General features: G+C 33.4%; 1 protein-coding gene across 10 annotated transcripts in view; it reads left to right on the forward strand.

Moving 5' to 3' along the window:
* ERBIN (erbb2 interacting protein) overlaps nt 1-16397 on the forward strand; it is a 113723-nt gene extending 97326 nt beyond the window's left edge. For 3 of the 10 annotated variants that reach the window (XM_019652442.1, XM_019652441.1, XM_019652451.1), the window contains 7 exons: nt 608-2153; nt 5960-6103; nt 8673-8792; nt 11701-11910; nt 12996-13088; nt 13577-13651; nt 14381-16397. In XM_019652442.1, the coding sequence (XP_019507987.1) occupies nt 608-2153; nt 5960-6103; nt 8673-8792; nt 11701-11910; nt 12996-13088; nt 13577-13651; nt 14381-14488 (2296 nt within the window). In that variant the 3' untranslated portion in view covers nt 14489-16397. The remainder of the gene's footprint in view (nt 1-607; nt 2154-5959; nt 6104-8672; nt 8793-11700; nt 11911-12995; nt 13089-13576; nt 13652-14380) is intronic. The other 7 variants (XM_019652449.1, XM_019652448.1, XM_019652443.1 and 4 more) reach the window with 6 other exon arrangements.
* The last annotated feature ends 2398 nt before the right edge of the window (nt 16398-18795 follow it).

Genomic DNA, 18795 nt, shown 5'->3' on the forward strand with positions numbered 1-18795 from the left:
CTACGCTGTCGCCGGCGACTCATGGCAGCCCAGCTCCAGGTTGAGCTGTCGTTCAGCATCTTAGCTGTGGAGGGCAGTGTCACTGGCCCTTATATGTGGGATCCGAACCGGGGCCCTCTGGCATCCCAAGCGAGTTCTTAACCATCGCGCCACTCGGCCGGCCCAAGTTTCAGAATTATTTATAAAAATGTGCAGTGTTCTTGACTCAACATTCAAGTTACTGGCTTTTTCTCCATGTATCTGCTCATTTTTCAAGCATTTCATATTTTAACACATTTGTGAAAAGAGCAGAAGAGAATAACTTAAGTCCATTGTTCTTCATTGTTTAGCTCTATTAAACTACATTGCGACTGATTTATGATCCTGATGGAATTAATCTTGGTTATGAATTTTCATTATGTTTCACTTGTCCCCATTTAATATATATTATTTGACTACTATATTATTTTTAAATTACATGCTTGATAATAAAATGGCTTTCATCTGTGACTCCCATCATCAACTCTTTTAACTTAGTATTACTTACGCATTAACTAGCTATTAATATTACCCATTACTAAGAAAACAGGGCTTTATGATGTTTGTGATAAAATTATCTTTGTTTTAGGCAAGAAGATGAAAATTTTAACAGACTTTTACAAAATGGAGATATTTTAAACCACTCAAAAGAAGAAAAATTCAAGGTTCATGATAAAAAAGATTTTAATTTACCTGAATATGATTTGAATATTCGAGAGCAGTTACTTCTTATTGAGAAAGGTGTTGACTCAACAGCCACATCTGATGAATCTCATAAATTAGACCATATCAATATGAATCTTAATAAACTTGTAACTAATGATACCTTTCAACCAGAAAGAATGGAAAGATCAAAGACACAGGATATAGTGCTTGGAACGGGCTTTTTAAGTATGAATGCTAAAGGAGAAGCTGAGCACTTGGAAAATGGAAACAAGTATCCTAATCTGGAATGCATAACTAAGGTGAATGGACATTCTGAGGAAACTCCACAGTCTCCTAGGATGACTGAACCACATGACACCAATTCTTCTGTTGATATGGGTATTTCCAAAAGCACTGACGATCTCTCCCCTCAGAGAAGTGGACCAGTTGGATCTGTTGTGAAATCTCATAGCATAACTAATATGGAGACTGGCGGGCTAAAAATCTATGACATTCTTAGTGATAATGGACCTCAGCAGCCAAGTGAAACAGTTAAAGTTACATCTACTGTTGATGGAAAAAATATAGTCAGGAGCAAGTCGGCCACACTTTTGTATGATCAACCATTGCAAGTATTCACTGGTTCTTCTTCTTCTTCTGACTTAATGTCAGGTACAAAGGCGATTTTCAAGTTTGATTCAAATCATAATCCCGAAGAGCCAAATATAAGAGGCTCCACAACAGGTGGCCCACAATCTATGCCTCAGATATATGGTCCTCCGCAATATAATATCCAGTACAGTAGCAGTGCTGCAGTCAAAGATACTTTGTGGCACTCCAAACAAAATCCTCAAATAGATCATGTCAGTTTTCCCCCTCCGCGCCTTCCTAGATCAGAGAGCACAGAAAGCCAGAGTTATACTAAACATTCTGCCAATATGAATTTCTCTAACCATAACAACGTTCGAGCTAATACTGGATACCATTTACATCCGAGACTTGGCCCAGGAAGACATGGGGAAATGTGGGCCATCTCACCAAATGACAGACTCATTCCTGGAGCAACTCGTAATACAATTCAGCGACAAAGTAGCGTGTCCTCTACAGCCTCTGCAAATCTTGGTGAGCCAGGTCCCACAAGGCGGGCCCAAATCCCTGAAGGAGATTATTTATCATATAGAGAGTTACATTCAGTGGGAAGAACTCCTCCGATGATGTCAGGATCACAGAGACCTCTTTCTGCACGAACATACAGCATTGATGGTCCAAATACATCTAGGCCTCAGAGTGCTCGACCCTCTGTTAGTGAAATACCAGAGAGAACTATGTCGGTTAGTGATTTCAATTACTCACGGACTAGTCCTTCCAAAAGACCAAATGCAAGGGTTGGTTCAGAACATTCTTTATTAGATCCTCCAGGAAAAGGTAAAGTTCCTCATGATTGGCGAGAACAAGTATTACGACACATCGAGGCCAAAAAGTTAGAAAAGGTAATTAAACATGAATTTTTCATGCTCCTCTTTATGAATTTACTACTTTTCCTTTAAAATATTTGGCATGCTTTGTTTTTTAAACAAGGTAAAACAAGATACTCTGAATTATTCAGTATAGACTTACATTCTAGGAGTTTTTCCTTGGTACTGAGAATAGAGTTCCAAGTTCAGACTTAGCCAGACTCAAAGCAGTTGACGGTAATATAAACGTATTTCCCTTCTCTTAGTCCCCAGTGTTTTCTAATAGGCTTATGAATGCAAATTCATTTTATATATTTATATGTGTATCTCTTAAATTTTGCCACACAAACTAAATAATACATGTATGTACATGTGTACCTGTTTAGCATTTTCTGACCTGTTGTCATCTATTAATAATTGTTGGTTATGTAAATATGTGTAAAAGAAATAAGCAGTTTACTATATAGTTAACAGAAAAACAAGAAATGTACTATAAATGTAAATATTTCATCTAAGATTATTTGTCCTCAGTTATATGACTAACACTGTCACTGACACGGATTGCTTCTGGCATGGCATTTACTCTTTTCTGAACTGCATTTCTGACCTATTTGAACTTACATATTTATGGCTCTACTGTAGTTTGGAAATCATTGGTAAAATAACATGTTTATTTTCAGTTTATAACTTTATGCATAGAAGTTTGTTTTTTGGAAGAAGTTAACTGTAAAACTGATATATTAGTGCCACAGTTTTGTGGCTCAAATGTATAAGGCATATTCTTTAAGATTTAGCTTCATACCTCTCAGTGGATTTTTTTTACCCAAGAATTATCTTCTGTTTATTAAATATAAGATAGATTTTTTAAAATAGTGGAACGTATATAACCTCAGTCATTATTTTTAAAAATTCCTTAAGTCAAATTTTTCAGAAATAAATACCTACAATTGTTAGCTCTGTGAAACGCTGTCCTCTCAACTTTAAATAGCTGAGTTATCTAAAACTATTAGGCAAGTTCATTCTCATCTATTTATTTTGTTTCAGCTATAACTTTATACATACTTTTGAGGCTCTTTGAACTTGTGTGCTTTTTCTAAAGAATTTGGAAATTTCTTAAGCAGAGGTGTAATATAGCTGTTTTGTAAATAAACTTCTGGTGATAGTATGGAACGGGATTTGAGGAGGAAGAGGCTACATTTAAGTTGATTGAGTTATGAAGCTGTCTAGCAGTCCAGAAAATAAATGAGAAATGTATCAGTGGAATTGAGACAAAGGAATGAAATCAAGAGGCAGTTCCAAAATAGACTTGGTAAGACTTGTAGTCAGTCCTTGAAGGAAAGGGATTTAGCTTGAGTTTGGTGCCTTGAATAAATAGCTGTTGGGAAGGCCATTAACTGTTAAATAGATTTGGAGGAAGATATGAGTTTGTTTTGTATTGTATGTTGACATCTCAGATAGCTGGTCTCCGATAACTTTCCTGTCTGACAGAGATGTGGCTGGACTTGAGTAAATAGGAAGCAAGTGCCAGCCACCTCATTGTTCATTTGTGCCTCTCTGCTTTTAATGTTTAGAAATTTGCCGTATAATTGATTGGAGCGTACATAACAGTAGTTTCTTAAATGTGCCCACTCGTAATTTAGAGGTGAGAATTACTAGTTCAGTAAAACTAAGAAAAGCTTTGTGAGGACACAGGGCAACATGATTTAAACTCCAAACTTGAAAGCACTAGTTGACAATGGTGCAGGATGACGGAAGATCTCTATTTGCCCTTCTGCAGCTTCTCTTCCCCCGCACCCCACCATAATTCTGATGGCACTGTGGACATTTGAAAAATTTCTCCAGAGGATTTTACAATGCCTGTCCTACCTCTAGAGTAAATCTCCAAATCATAAGTTGCTACTTTGCCCAGTTGAGAATTTAATATTAATACAGAAATAGATAAGTATTGACCCTTAGTTGGTTTTTAAACCTTGTAGTAGTAACACCTCTTCCCCACCCCCCCCAACAAATTATCTGGAACCTAAACATTAAAAAAAAAAAATCACCTCAAAAACACCAAGACATTTACAAATAAAACTTATCAACAGCATTGAAAATGATAAGCATTTTTATTTCACAGTTGAATTATCACTAATGTCAACTTTTGCTAATATTACTTACTATATTAAAAAAATTAGATAAGAAGCACTCAACCAGAGTATGATTAACACAGCGAAATTTCCATGTTCATTTGCTGTTATACAACCATTAGCATGTACTGCACAGTGTGCTGACATGTTGTGATGGGGTGCAGTCTTATATGAATGTCTATGCACAAGCCTCAATTAAAAACCAGACCTATTCTGAGCTGCCTTCTTTGTCAATCAGTGAAGTATTTACAAAAACCTCATATGTTCAACGATGATAGAAAAGACTTTGTTCTAGAGCTACATATCCTTAAACAGGGTTAATCAGTCCCCTCAAGTTAACAACATGTTAAAACAAAACGTGTGTACATAGCTGTGTGTATAATTTATTTTTACATTCTAATCAGATGTTTATGGAACCTCTGAATTTGCCCCTGCCACATCCTTATTCTTTGTGAAATGGTTTAGAAAAGTACAGCCATAAGAGCCTATTAAGTTTAGCTTTTTCCTTAAGTTATTACTTTAGAATCCACAAAATAACTAAAAGTGTACATTGTAATTTATAGAGAACCTTTTCATTCTGGAATATCATATTAAAGTTTCTTGGTATTAGACATCAACTTCATAATCTGGAGGTGTACATACAAGTCCCTAAGAGTAACAAAGAAATGCTTGTTATGGCATTTCTGTATTTCTTAATAACAAGCCTTGCTCAAAATGTGGTTTCTCTCCGTTTCACCATCAGACCCTCCCTATTCAGGGACGTGATCAAAATCATCCACATGAAAGAACATCAGTTAACGACTCAGAATAAACAAGCAGGAATAATGAGAATCAGGCAGTGCATTTATTTATTGAGGTACACTTTTCAGGCTGCTCTGGGATCACTAGTGATTAGGCATTCATGTAAACGCAATCATTGGAAGGATTCCATTAGTATTTCTTCAGAATGAAGCAGCAAAAGCCACTACTAACTCCTAAAATATAATATTTAACACCTATTTGAATGGGAAAAACATTTATATGTGCATTTTCTAGTTTTTTTTTTTATTCTGGTAATTATAGAGCAGTGGGAGCCTTTTAAATGTTATATCCTAAAATTCTGTGTTTATATTAAACTTTTCCCTAATATAAGACATTTTTTTAAATGTGAAAGATAATTATTTTTAGAAATTACAATAGTTAAGAGCCCGGTATGTTTTGCAAATATATTTTGAGCTATATTATGTATGTTCAAACTCTGCATTTATTTAATAAGACAATTTCTATAAAATGAAACAGATTCTAAAAATCCATTTGATTTAAATAACTGGTTGTTGGTAAAATTTATCTTTATAGAGGAATTAGTTTGTATTCCATGTATAACTTTGTACAGGTACATCTGGGTATGACATCAATTTATATTTTCTGACAAACTTCTAATAAGATACGTTAGGAGTAAAGGAAATAATAGCATAAAAGCATCTATATGTTTGTACTTTCTTCTTTGGTGTTTAAATTTGAATGGTTGGATTACATGTAAATTGTGTGTATGTGTATGTTGTCATGTAATTATATGGTAAATAGTGCCGATTTCTTTCAGTGGCACTGAAAATTCTGTGTTGCATATTTCTGTGTGGTATTGGGATTACTGTAAATACGTCTATGTACGTAACATGTCTTGTGAATTTTGCATGCTACACTAATCTCTGTTAAATCTATCCCCTCTTTATTCAGAGCATGCTGTCAAGGTCCTTTAATTCCAATTTTACTGCTGTAAGCAGCTTTCACTATGGCAGCTCTAGGGATCTGCATGGCAGCCAAGGCAGTCTTGCCTTGAGTGTTGCAGACGGAAGAGGTTCTGGTGGGCACATTTTTCGAGTGAGTACCTGTAGTAGACTAGTGCTGTTAGTACATAGAAGAGAAATAAACCTCACATTTTCATGTTTTAACATTTCTAGAAAATACATTTTTATTGTGGGTTATGTATCTTGATTACCTCCCAGTTTCTCCATGGCTTTGTGCTAAAACTTTGTGCAAAGCTGATTTAGTCTTTGTCTCCTAAGTTTCTGTGGTCATAACTAAGGATGTCATCAGTTGTCTTTTATGTAAAGGGTGAGCAATAGGAATAACTGAGAGGTTTTCTAAAAAAAATTATTCTTTACAGTGCTTTCTTTTTCTCTTAGTTTGCTCTCCCCAAACTCAAAGTTTTCAGGCTATGCCATATGTAATCCACAGAGGAGTTACGGGAAGAGTAATTTTCATTTTACTGATTGAGCGTTGGCAAATAAAAAGCACTAAGAACTAAGTGGAACTAAGTTTAATCATAATTTGCTGAATATGATTAAATGTGAGGCTGGAGAAATTGTAGTAAGTACCTAAGGCAAAACTCAAATTCTTTATTACCCACATTTCATCATAGTCATTAGTGATGAAGAAGAAAGGTTTATTCTTTTAATGAAATAAGAGTAGGGGATAAGAATAGAAGAGAAGGAGAAAGAACAGAACAACTGTTTTAAGATTTTTCTCTTCATAACAATTTGAGGTGCTAATGTGGCCTCTAAATAAATATTTCCTTCTGCCCCTCTCCTTCCATCCTAAAAAGACCTTTGACCCCTTATGACCTTGTTTTATCTGGACCACCCCCCCCCCCCCCCCCCCCGTTTTATTTCTATATTGACTCTGCTTACTTCTGGGTCCATTTCTTTTTCCTGAGCGTCCACCCACTACCGCTCACTTTTTAATACATTCCTGGCTCTGCTCTCTTGTGTTCTAGAGTAGGAGCAGCCTGCTGGATTCACTTTGCCCTGGCTGTGCATCACCCGCCTTTGCCCTGCCTCTGCCACCTGCCACCACTTGGTTTCTATGTTATAGTGGCAGCAAATGTTTTATAATTGATCAGTTTGACACAGGGAGAGAGGAGAGTGATGACTATTGAGCCCTGCTTTCTGGTACTTAATCCAACTGAAGCCACAGAGTAAAGACCAGGGGCTTTTATTAACTCAGGGTTATCTTTATAATCACCTGGAACAATTGTTCTTTCCAAATTCTTATACAATAATATTTTCTGCTTGTTATTCTTAAATCTAGAGCCTTTCAATCTGTTGCATTTTACTATTTCATTCATAATATACTTGTTCTTTTACAGACTACATAAACATAATCATACATTCAAGCTTGAGTTTAAACTTCAAGCTATCAGCTAAGTGGATTTTTATGCATTCTAAAAGCACATCTCAAAAACAGAGAAGGAAAATGAAGTATTCATTGCATAAATACACAAAATTAGATCAAACCACATGTAAAAATGCTAAGCCATGGTTTGATCTAGCAACTAACTGCACGTGATAAATCTGCAGATACAATTTCTAAGATTAAATAATAAACCCTTAGGTTTATATGTATCCTGTGTCATATCATAATGAAGTAGGTTTCAGATTATTTTTCAACATGATGTAATTTGCATATCTATATTGCTAGCTAGATACTGTTTTGAAAGTAGCAACAGTGCTATTTATCACAATCACTTTAATTTTCTAAAATTCAGCTGTGTGTTTAGAACTAAATTAAAATGAAAAATATAGGCATCTTGCCTCCCAACATATTTATAAGAAATACTCAGAGATGAGATATTGAGTCTGTTTTTTCTCTAAAGCTAACATTGAGATAAGCTATAACATAAGGATATTATTTGATATATTAAAATATGAATTCTAGTTAGTTAATTTTAAAAGCATTTCACCAAACTAGTGCTTTTGAAAATATGGAGCTGATTAATATTAGTATGATAGAATTAAGCTAAAACAAGTTTTATACAGCTATATTTTTATTGGTACTGCTCATCATTAAAAAGAAAGTCCTGGTGATCTGCTGTAAAAAGAACATCAAGGGTTTTTTTACCAAAAAACTTATTGTGGTGCTCAACAGCTGTATATTTTAGTTGCTCTTGAAATTTGAGACTCTTAACTTGGATTAAGAGTTAAATGTACTTTAAATTTACTGCTCCAAGTGTTAAAAACTAGGCTAGGTATTAGTGTAAATAGAACTAAAAGCATTATAACAAAATAGTTTAACAGCATATATCTGTATATACTTTTCACACATTACAAGAACATTTTCCCATTAACGTTGAAAGATGATTAAAAGTACTAATTTTTTTTCCAATTTAATGGAGATATAATTGACACATAACATTGTATTGGTCCAAGGTGTACATCATGATGACTTGATAAACGTATGTAGACATTTTGAAATGATCACCACAGTAAGTTAACATCCATGATAAAGGTACTAAGATTGATGGCAGTTGGTGGTAATTTTTTATTTGGTTCTTCATCTTTCTGTTATCTAGCATTATTTTTTCTAATCTCCTCTCAACTGTCATCATCATTTTGGCTGCACATCTTAAAGATCATTATTTGTTTATTTTTTATTTTCCCCTAATTTGAAGCATCCCCAGACATCCTGTCCAGGAGATCCTTGTCAAGATGATATATTCATTTCAGGACAGCACAACTACTCGTCATCTACCCTTAGTCACAAAGATGTTCCTCCAGACAGCTTGATGAAAGTAGGTGCTCAGGAAATAAATGAAGTGGTATTTTGAGCTTACTGTGTTTTTTGGCTTATGAACTAGAAATATATATGCTTTAACTCTGAAAATACTTTTTTGAGGACTTTCCCCCCCATTGCTTAGTAAGCAATTTTTTAAAAAAAATTTAGAAATAGAATTGCATTTTGCTGTTTCTCAGTTTATTCCATGATTTTTTTCACACTGGAGAATCATTTGGTTGTTATTTTTAGTTTTCTGTAGTATCACCTACCTATCATTTGAATTAGAGACTTTTGGGCATTCCTGATAGTAAATATCTCTTTTTGGAGAGTTAAAGATGAACTTGTCTTAAATTCTTCGTTTGAGGATGTTTTACTATTAATAAAGGCATTTTAAAATACTTTAGATGTAGTTAGAAATCACCTTAAAAGACTTCTGTATATGGTAGAATACATGATGGTTGTATTCTTATTAATTTGGTAACTAAAGCATCACTCATTTACAGTTTCCTTTTTTGTCACTGATGCCAGATAATTCTTTTCTTCAGTGTTCTCTTCAGTTGTTCATTCTCTTAACTAATTGCATGCCCTAGTGTAACCAGATATAATTATGAAGCATAGTTATGTATTATATAAACTTTTGCATTGCTCTTGAGAGTAGGAACCCAGCCATGTAACATTTTAAGTTCATACATATGTATTTATTTTACCCTTTTTTTTGTTATTTTTCTTTTAATTGAGTTCTGTTATGCAGTTTCTTTTTCTTTTTAGTATCCATTCTGTGGCTTAGGTTACTGAGTTTGTTTTTTATGCTTTTCACTCTCCTGAGCCATCTTCTAATCATAGTTTAATATATTCCATGGGTATGTTTAACATTTTTGTAGCATGTCAGGCATAACCAAGTATCTGGGTGTCAAGGAGTCTTAAGAATGGGTCAGAAGGAATAATTGTCTGAAGAATTCTCCCCAGGAGAAAAGTATTGAATCTTCACATAGGAAAAAAATGATATAAATATGGAAAAAAGTAAGTGCTGTCTACAGAGTTGTGTGTAAGTAAGAAAATAACCACACAAACATTTAAGTAATCCTGGACAGATTAATTGCTTCAAATCTTCAATGATCAAATAGTAAATAACCAATAAAAGATTTTTCATAGAGTAGTAACATCTTTATGCTAATATAATATGTCATAAAACACCCATGTATGTTTCCAGGCTTCAAAATTAACTATTTTCTCAAGTATAACACAGTGAAAAAGAGAACTTTTTTTTTTTAATTATAAATAATAAAGATTTTATTATTGGGGAATTGGGGGAGAGGAGCAGACAAGTTGCTGTCCTTTTGTTCTTCATTCTGGTTGTGAAGGACATTGCTTCACCGGCCCATGTTGGTATTATCATTGCGCTCTTCCCGGCTGAGGCAGTCGCTCGCCGGCCATTGGACAGACGCTCACAACAGCTCATGAAAGCTCACACCTGCTGCTGGCCAGCCCCACTACAGCCTACGCTGTCGCCAGCGACTCATGGCAGCCCAGCTCCATGTTGAGCTGTTGCTGTAGAGGGTGCAGCATCACTTGCCCTCATGTGGGATCTGAACCGGGGTCCTGCTGCTCAGAGCTGGTGTACCAAGCCAACTCCTAACCTACGCGCCATTCGGCCAGCCCGAGTACTTTTTTTTAAAGTAAAATCTTTTTCACTAAAGACAAACTTCTTTGTATCCTTTAGCAAGGCTCACAGAGCATGTAGTTCAGAAACTATTGCCATAATCTTTTCCCAAACTTTTCAACTTTTGGATAATTTTAGGGAAATCAGGCTCAAATATTTTCCTCACAGTTTTTCTATAATTTCCTTGTAAATGAGGTCATATTTTTATTAATAATCAACAGTAATGTTTTAAATGATTGACTAGCTTAAACATATTTATTTCCTCTTCTGCACAAACATCTCTTCATATGCAAATACTTACAATACAAATGTAACCTTATTTTTCAGATAAATTCCTCACACTAATAGAATATTAGCCACATTTCTACAAAGATGATTTTAAGTTGAAAGTTAAGATCAACCTCTAAAAAATGAAAGGCATTAATTAAAACAAGGATAGGGCCAGCCGAGTGGCTCAGTTGGTTAAGAGCTTGCCCAAGAGTGCGAGTCCTGAGCAACAGCGTTTCGATGCCGTCCTGAGCTGAGCTGCCAACAGGTGGCAGGATGGTTCAGCTAAAACAAACAAACAAAAAAAATCAAGGATAATTGTTTGACAACAAAATATCTCAAGTTTTTTGTTAACTTGTGAAAAGTAAAACAGAATCTCAAGATTTAATTTTTCAGTTAATATTTGATGAAATTAATATTTAGAGGGTTTAAAAGTTGCTATTTGATGCATATACATGAGGAATAAATCAATTTTCTACAAAGCTGAATTAGTTTGTTAATTCTGGAAAGGAAGGAATAAAGGTACGAAAAATTATACTACAGAATTAGTTACTTTTGTCTAAAGAAAAACATCAGCAAATGCATCTTTTGTATATGTTAGAGATTAAGTATAGGATAGGAAAAAATACCCTTTTAATGGGCTTACTTAAATTTAAAATTTTTGGCATAATGTGTATCATTTTAACATTTGGCTGTTATGAGAAAGATACATATTTTATATCAAACAGGAAAGCAAAATTTAAATGTAGATATGATTTACTTTCATTTGAAACCTTTAAATAGTGGATTTATCAGCAAGCACTCAGGCAAGTTTAGAATTAAAACATTAATAGCTTTTTTTTTTAATAGTGTAAAACTAGAAAAAATAAGTGGCATGAAATTGTGTGATTTAGAATGTTAAACTCTCGTGTTTTTGAAATGGTCTGAGAAGAAAATCCAAATATATGTAATAAGACATTATTATTGGTCATTTTAAGACACTTCATGTTTTTCTTAGATGCCTTTGAGTAATGGACAGATGGGCCAGCCTCTCAGGCCTCAGGCAAATTATAGTCAAATACATCACCCCCCTCCTCAGGCATCTGTGGCAAGGCATCCCTCTAGAGAACAACTAATTGATTTCTTGATGCTGAAAGTGGCCCACCAGCCTCCATACACACAGCCCCATTGTTCTTCTAGACAAGGCAATGAACTGGCAAGGCAAGAGGTAAGAATAACCAAGACCATTTGAAATACAAAACTATGCTTTTAATGTGTTTTATAGGTTATTTAATGGTTAGCAATAAATCCATGTAGAATATTAACATAGTTTTTACCACTTTGTTTAAAGGTTTGGTTTCCTGTTAAGTTTATAAGGTGTTAAATTTAGTGGTTTAACTCGACTCTGTGATCTCCCCCATTCTGATTAGTTGACATAGAATGTGGTGTTCAAGGCATGCTTTTTTTTCCCCTTAAGGTGGTTGTTTTCCCAAAATTGGTTGATGATACTCTGGTAATCAGACCTTCTTGAAGAATTTAAATAGTAACCATTAAACTTGAATTAGCATATTATGTTTTGCTATTGTTATTTGAAACTTGACTATAGTCTCCAAACTACTTTGAGAATTAAATCTTAAAACTACTTTTAAAAAGTCACTAATCATATAGTCATGTATTTTGGTAGTTTATTGATAAAATGATGTTATTAGAAACAGGTAGAGAACCAATGCTGTATTCATTTTGGTTTGGTCTCTTGGGGGAAAGGAGTGTTCTGTAACAAAAAGTTAGTTCTTGCATCCTTTTTTATAGCTTTGTTAAAAAAAAAAGTATTATCAATCAATTATCAATCCCAACTCGGTTGAAGCATATACTAAATGGAAATGAGTTAATATCCAACAACCACACAGGGATCTTTTATATATCTATGCAATGCCCAATAGACAGATATACTATGTAATTTAGATGTTTCACAAATGGAAACTAATAATAAAATACATGTTTTGTGTGTCATTAAAATCCATGATGTCTGAAAAATACAGTAGGGTCAATGTTAATTAGTTGCCTATCCTCAAAAGACAATAGATTAAGTTAGGAGCTTTGCTTTATAATCCCAGCTGTGCCTTTAACTTACTAACTCATTAACATAATATTCCATGTCTTAGTTTCACTTCATCTGCCCAAATATTTAGTTTAGATGAATCCTGGCATAGTTATATTTGCTTGAACCTAATTTACCAATCTTTAAATACGGATGTTACGGTGTTGCAGCCTTTTCTGAGAGAGTAATAATGATTTATTTTCGTATTAACTCAGATTCGAGTGAGAGTTGAAAAGGATCCAGAACTTGGATTTAGCATATCGGGAGGTGTTGGAGGAAGAGGAAACCCATTCCGGCCTGACGATGATGTGAGTATTATTTATATATCCCTGAAATACCCGTAAAGTTTTATTCACTAATTTAATAGCTCTTATACATAAGTAAAAATCTAAGATATTTATATAAATCTAGACAGACATCATCTTTTATTTTCCTCTGTATTGTTCAGCTTTTTGTTTTGAAATGTAATCAGTTCAAATTAACCATTTGTGAAATACAAATTTAACCAAAAATTTTAAATGCACCCATATTGTGAAGTGATTTATAGTCTCATTACTTTTATGTTCATCTATAGAAGTAACTTCATCACTTTAATAGAAATCACTATACTAATCAGGATTACCACAGGCAAAAATAACATAGGGTTGGTTGTCACAATGTTATTTCAGAGAAGACAGAGAAAACTTGTATCATGATTCAAATATTTGCATACTGAGAAAGAAAGATTGGTCCTTGTTACTCTGTTATTTATGCGTACTGCTTCCCATTAAATAATTATCATTTTTTATTATTAAAGGGTATATTTGTAACAAGGGTACAACCTGAAGGACCAGCATCAAAATTATTGCAGCCAGGTGATAAAATTATTCAGGTAATTAAGTACATCTTATTATTTTCTTTATTTTTCATTTTGTAACATTTGCCTCCTCATGAAGAAATTATTAAATGCCAGATTTGAAAATAAGCATTTTATGAAGTTTATATGTTTGTGGATGAAAATAATATTTCTTATAGGCTATGCTCTAGTACTTTCATAGTGTAAAATATTTCCACCTTGTGCTTTAGAAAATCATATTGATATTTTTGAATACATGTTTGATATATCTTAGCAATTTGTTTAAGTTCAGGAATGTTAACTTTTCTAAAATAAGGTGACGAAAGAATCTTTGTGTTACGAGAATTAAAGGAGTTAATTCATGAAAGCACTTAGAACTGTGTGTCTGGTATACAGTAAGACCTCAATAAATGTTTAGCCTAAATTATAAGAAGTGTAGTGTTCTCAATCTACCCTTGCAGCTTGGTGACTTCAGGTACATGGTAGTGCATACACACAACACCATGTCTGATGACACTGTTTAGGCTAAGTGCTTACAGGCATCAACTGCTACATAAGAATCATCTGAAAATGTGGGCAGACTATAGGTTCCAGGGCTCCCCCATCAGAGATTTTATTTCAGGTGATAAGGGGTAGGTCCCAGGAGTCTAGATGTTGTTTTAAATTGCCAAAATGATTCTTATTTTCCTCCAGGTTTGTGGACTACTTGGCAGAAATTTAAAAGCACCAATGCAAATTATGAAATGTTTTTCTTCCTTCATCTAGGCTAATGGCTACAGTTTTATCAATATTGAACATGGACAAGCAGTATCCTTGCTAAAAACTTTCCAGAACACAGTGGAACTCATCATTGCGCGAGAGGTTTCTTCATAAGAACTGTGGACAAAAAATGGGGGAAGACGGCAAGATTTATTGGAAGAGACTTGCAGGGGAAATTAATATTTTGACTATTTTTATATATAAAGAACTCAAAAATTATGTTGAAATTTGTACATTAATGAAATAATGGAACTTGTGGCTAGAGGGAAAGAACCACTGTACAGTATATAGGGAAGACTGTTGAATTCATATGAAACTTCTTGTTAGGCTTTTAAAAACATAGCAATCAAGGCTACAAAAACAAACATATGTTGTTTTTGTATAGATTGTAGGTTTATTTTTGGATTTCATACACATGACTGAACTCTGCAAGGCTCTAGTTAGCCTTGATTGTAGCCCAGAGAAAGATGGCAGAGCTATCTTTCTCTCATAGCTTTTATGCTCTTATTTTTATTCAACTGATATTAATGTTTTTCTGCTGAAACTTTTTTTTTGTGGGCAAGAGATTTGAAGTGTTGGCTTTTGCTATGTGCATATTGAATTGAAGAATGAGTAGGTGAAGGTGGTGCTGATGGGTTCACTTTCCAAGGCCAGATTAAAACAGTTAATTTCTATAAAAATCTGGAAGTAAAGAATGAGAAAACAGCTATCTGTTAATGTGTTTTTATTAATAGAATAATGCAATAAAAATGTAAAGACAATAATTGTATTTTATGAGTTCTACAGGATCTGTTCTTGTCATAGCCATTGACTATACATTTGCTACTGGTGATTCAATTTTTAATTTTTTAGTCACAGGAAATTTTTAACTCTGTAGATGCATGTCCATGCTTTTTCTGTGATATGGAAATCCCTTGATTTTTTTTGCAAATGGTGGTACTTGCAATCGGTTTTATAATTAGTGCGCCATTTTAATCTTCATAATTTTTTAAGCAGCAAATGAAACTAAAATGGCCAGTTTTAAGATTATTGTTGCTGTAACACAAAATGTAAGAAGATTTAGGAAAGCCTCTTGATTTTGTTTGGCCTCACATTGCCTTGGTAAAGTAAAGGAAACAGTGCGCATGGAGCTAGGAAACCAAAGCAAGTTTGTGAACCTGACACAGTGATAGAGAATTGCTGTGGGGAATTATAGAGCAAAGGGATGGGTCCTTGAGGCCACCAGTGTGTAAAGGTGTTCAAATAAAGGGCTGTTCCTACAGGTAACATTAAATGTGAACTCGACACTTCAGAGTCTTTAAAGGGTTTCTAAGTGTATCAGTGTAATAGTGTTTTACCACCAACTGCCTTTGTCTCATTAGTGTAAGAGGTATTTGATAGAAGTTTATTAATTTTGCTTATCCAAACTATTAATTTTATTTGGGTTCTGTCTATGTAATCAAATAAAATTTGAGTAACATGCAATGTAAGAATTACTGCATGGCTATTTGGACCAGAAAAAAGTGCCATAGAAGACCAATAACTGTTTATAGTAGAGGCTAGTCTAGAGCCTTTCATTAGAGCAATATTCAGTTATTGCAATTCATTTTTAATTACTAAGAAATATAATTTTGGAATTTTTAATCTGTTATCCTTTTTTCTTCAATCTTGTTTTAATTAAGACTTCTGTAGGACTAGCAAAAACAGCAATCATTATTTTTGCAAAAGTACCTTAGCCTCCTTCCTTTATTGCTAGTCAGATTAAATAGGCAGTACTTTAAAAAAGATGTGAACTCAAATATTGCACTTCTTTCAAGATGTTATCAATTGGTTATTGTACTGTATAGTTTTAATATTGATTGAAACCCTTTAACAACTCTTTGTAAATTTTAACTCATTTTAGTTGATTTTCAGTACTATTTACATAGGAATTGATTTTTATGGATATAGTAGAAAAATGTGCTGTATTTTGATAAATTTCATTTATTGTATGTGTGTTGTAATCTCTAAAAAAAAAGAATGACAAATAGCTTCTTTAAAACAAGCCTCAGTGTTCCCTTTCTTCATAGTTCATTTTAAAAATATTAATTTTGGCATTGTAAAATATTTTTTATTGGTTTCAATCAATTTTTCACTCACATTCTTCTTTTAATAGGAATACATAAAATAGGTGTAATTATTTCTTTTTCAACTACTTCACCTTGAATCAGATACACAGACTATAATTTTGGGAAAGGAAATAAGCCACAAAGGACAATTGATTCATCAGTGATCTAAACTTAAGTTAATTGTGTGCATATTACCATATTTACCCATGTATAAGATGCACCTTAATTTTGGGGCCCGAAATTTGAAAAAAATATTACATAAAGTTATTGAACTCAAGTTTTATTCATCATAAAATTCATGCAACAACTCATCACTTGCAGGAAATGCAAGTAAAAAAATCTACAATCACTGTATAAGACACTCCCAGTTTTTAGACCCCAAAATTTTCGAAAAAGGGTGAGTCTTATACATGGGGAAATATGGTATATTTAAATATTACAGGTGCAACAGGTATTATATGCACTAGTATTTTATTCTCTAATCAAAAAATTTTTAATATCCTTGTTACACATAAAGTTGAATAAGAAAGTTTGTTACCAAGAGAAATAACATGATACATGATATAACTTTAAAAAACTAATAACATGAAGGTTTTGCACTTAATAGCCAAAGTTTTCTTCTAAAATACTGTAAAATTAAAATTAAATAACTCCTTATTAGAATTTTTGTTTTGGTAATGATAAGAGTTTCACAATTTGAGTAAAAGTAATAATTTAAATCTTTTGAGGATATAGAGAGGATATTTTTAGTTTGTATAAAGTTGAAGTCAAGCCCCATACCCATTACAGACTCTATTTTAATAAGTATTATGTAGCAAACCATCAAAGCCAAACACTCTTATTTTTAGTAACTGTGTTTAAAATTGACCACCCTAAAATTTTAAACTATTGAAAATTATATGTTCAGAGTCATTTATTCAGTACAGAATTGTTTCCATAAACTAAGTTTTATTCTGATTCATTAAGGAATCATTGGTTTATCTGAATCTATGAAATTCTAAAATTCCCTACATACTTTGTAAATTTTTTTCTGACCTCTTTGCACTTGAAGATGTTTATATACTTGAAAATATTTTAAAACACAAGCATTGCCATAAATAGAACTAAACTTTTAAGCATTAATTTGCTGTGCTTAAAACAAAATCTCATTAGCAGCTATGTAATATTTTTATCAATCAGCATTTATGAAACATTCCAAATTTTTGTATATATCTAGATTGTTTGAAGCAACAGTGAATAGGTAATAAACTAATGCTGTTTAAAGTCGTGTGATTTATTTTATGAATTTCAGGGTGAGATTATTATAAACATGGTATACAACTATTTGACCATTGAAAACCTTTTATTTCTGGATATAGAGGAAGTGTTTAAATTATTGGCTTTTAGTTCTGAAGAAAGCCATTGGGATTAGAAGTATTTTTTAATTAGTTTGAGATTGGCAAATAGTCATATCTGTTTGAAAGGGTTTTTATTTCTGTTGAAATTCTTATTAGCTTATCCTTTTGGCTTAATGTAAATATACTTCTTGCAAAAAGACATTGAAATCAAAATTAAAATAATTATATGTTTCATCAAAAGCATTTATGAATACACGTAATTGATGGTGTACAAGGGAACAAACTACCACTTCATTCTTTTTAAAGGTAATCTGGATTATATAGGCAGCCAGTTTTAACTTTAGGTATTCCCCTTGTTTCTAATAAGAGTTCAGAAAAGGTTGACTGGTTTCTTTACCTCTGCAGAATGTTTAAACTCTGGATAGTAAGCATAGTCATTCACACAGTTTTTAAAAACTTGAAAAAAAAAAAGTTTTTTTATTGAGGAATTTGGGGAAGGGAACAGTGTTGGCGAATTGGGGAAGGGGAACATTGTGTTTTTCCAGAACCCATCAGCTCCAAGTCAAGTTGTTGTCCAATCTTAGTTGTGGAGGGTGCAAGCTCAGCTCCAAGTCCAGTCGCTGCTTTCAGTCTGTTGGGTCGTCGGAAAAGTCATGATGCATGTTTGCCACAGATGGCACTAATTCTTTTTGGAAGTACTAGAGTCATTCGCATCTATGTTATTGCTATGTCATTTAACAGCTGACAGTTCTAGCTTTATTCTTAAAAAAAATTGAGCAATTTGGTTGAGTTTTAGAGATTTTACAAATTGAAGATGGAAGACCAAACTGCATTTTTGCCATGTTTTACTGTTTTACTTCCATAAAGGGAAGAACGTGCGTCAAACTTGTGCAAAGTTGCATCAAGTTTACAGTGACAATGTTCTACAAGAATGTCAGTGCCAATCGTTAGGGAAATGCAAATAAAAACCACAATGAGATACCACTTCACTCCAGTC

This window comes from Hipposideros armiger, unplaced genomic scaffold (assembly GCF_001890085.2).
Source record: "Hipposideros armiger isolate ML-2016 unplaced genomic scaffold, ASM189008v1 scaffold_179, whole genome shotgun sequence".
Taxonomy (NCBI): Eukaryota; Metazoa; Chordata; class Mammalia; order Chiroptera; family Hipposideridae; genus Hipposideros; species Hipposideros armiger.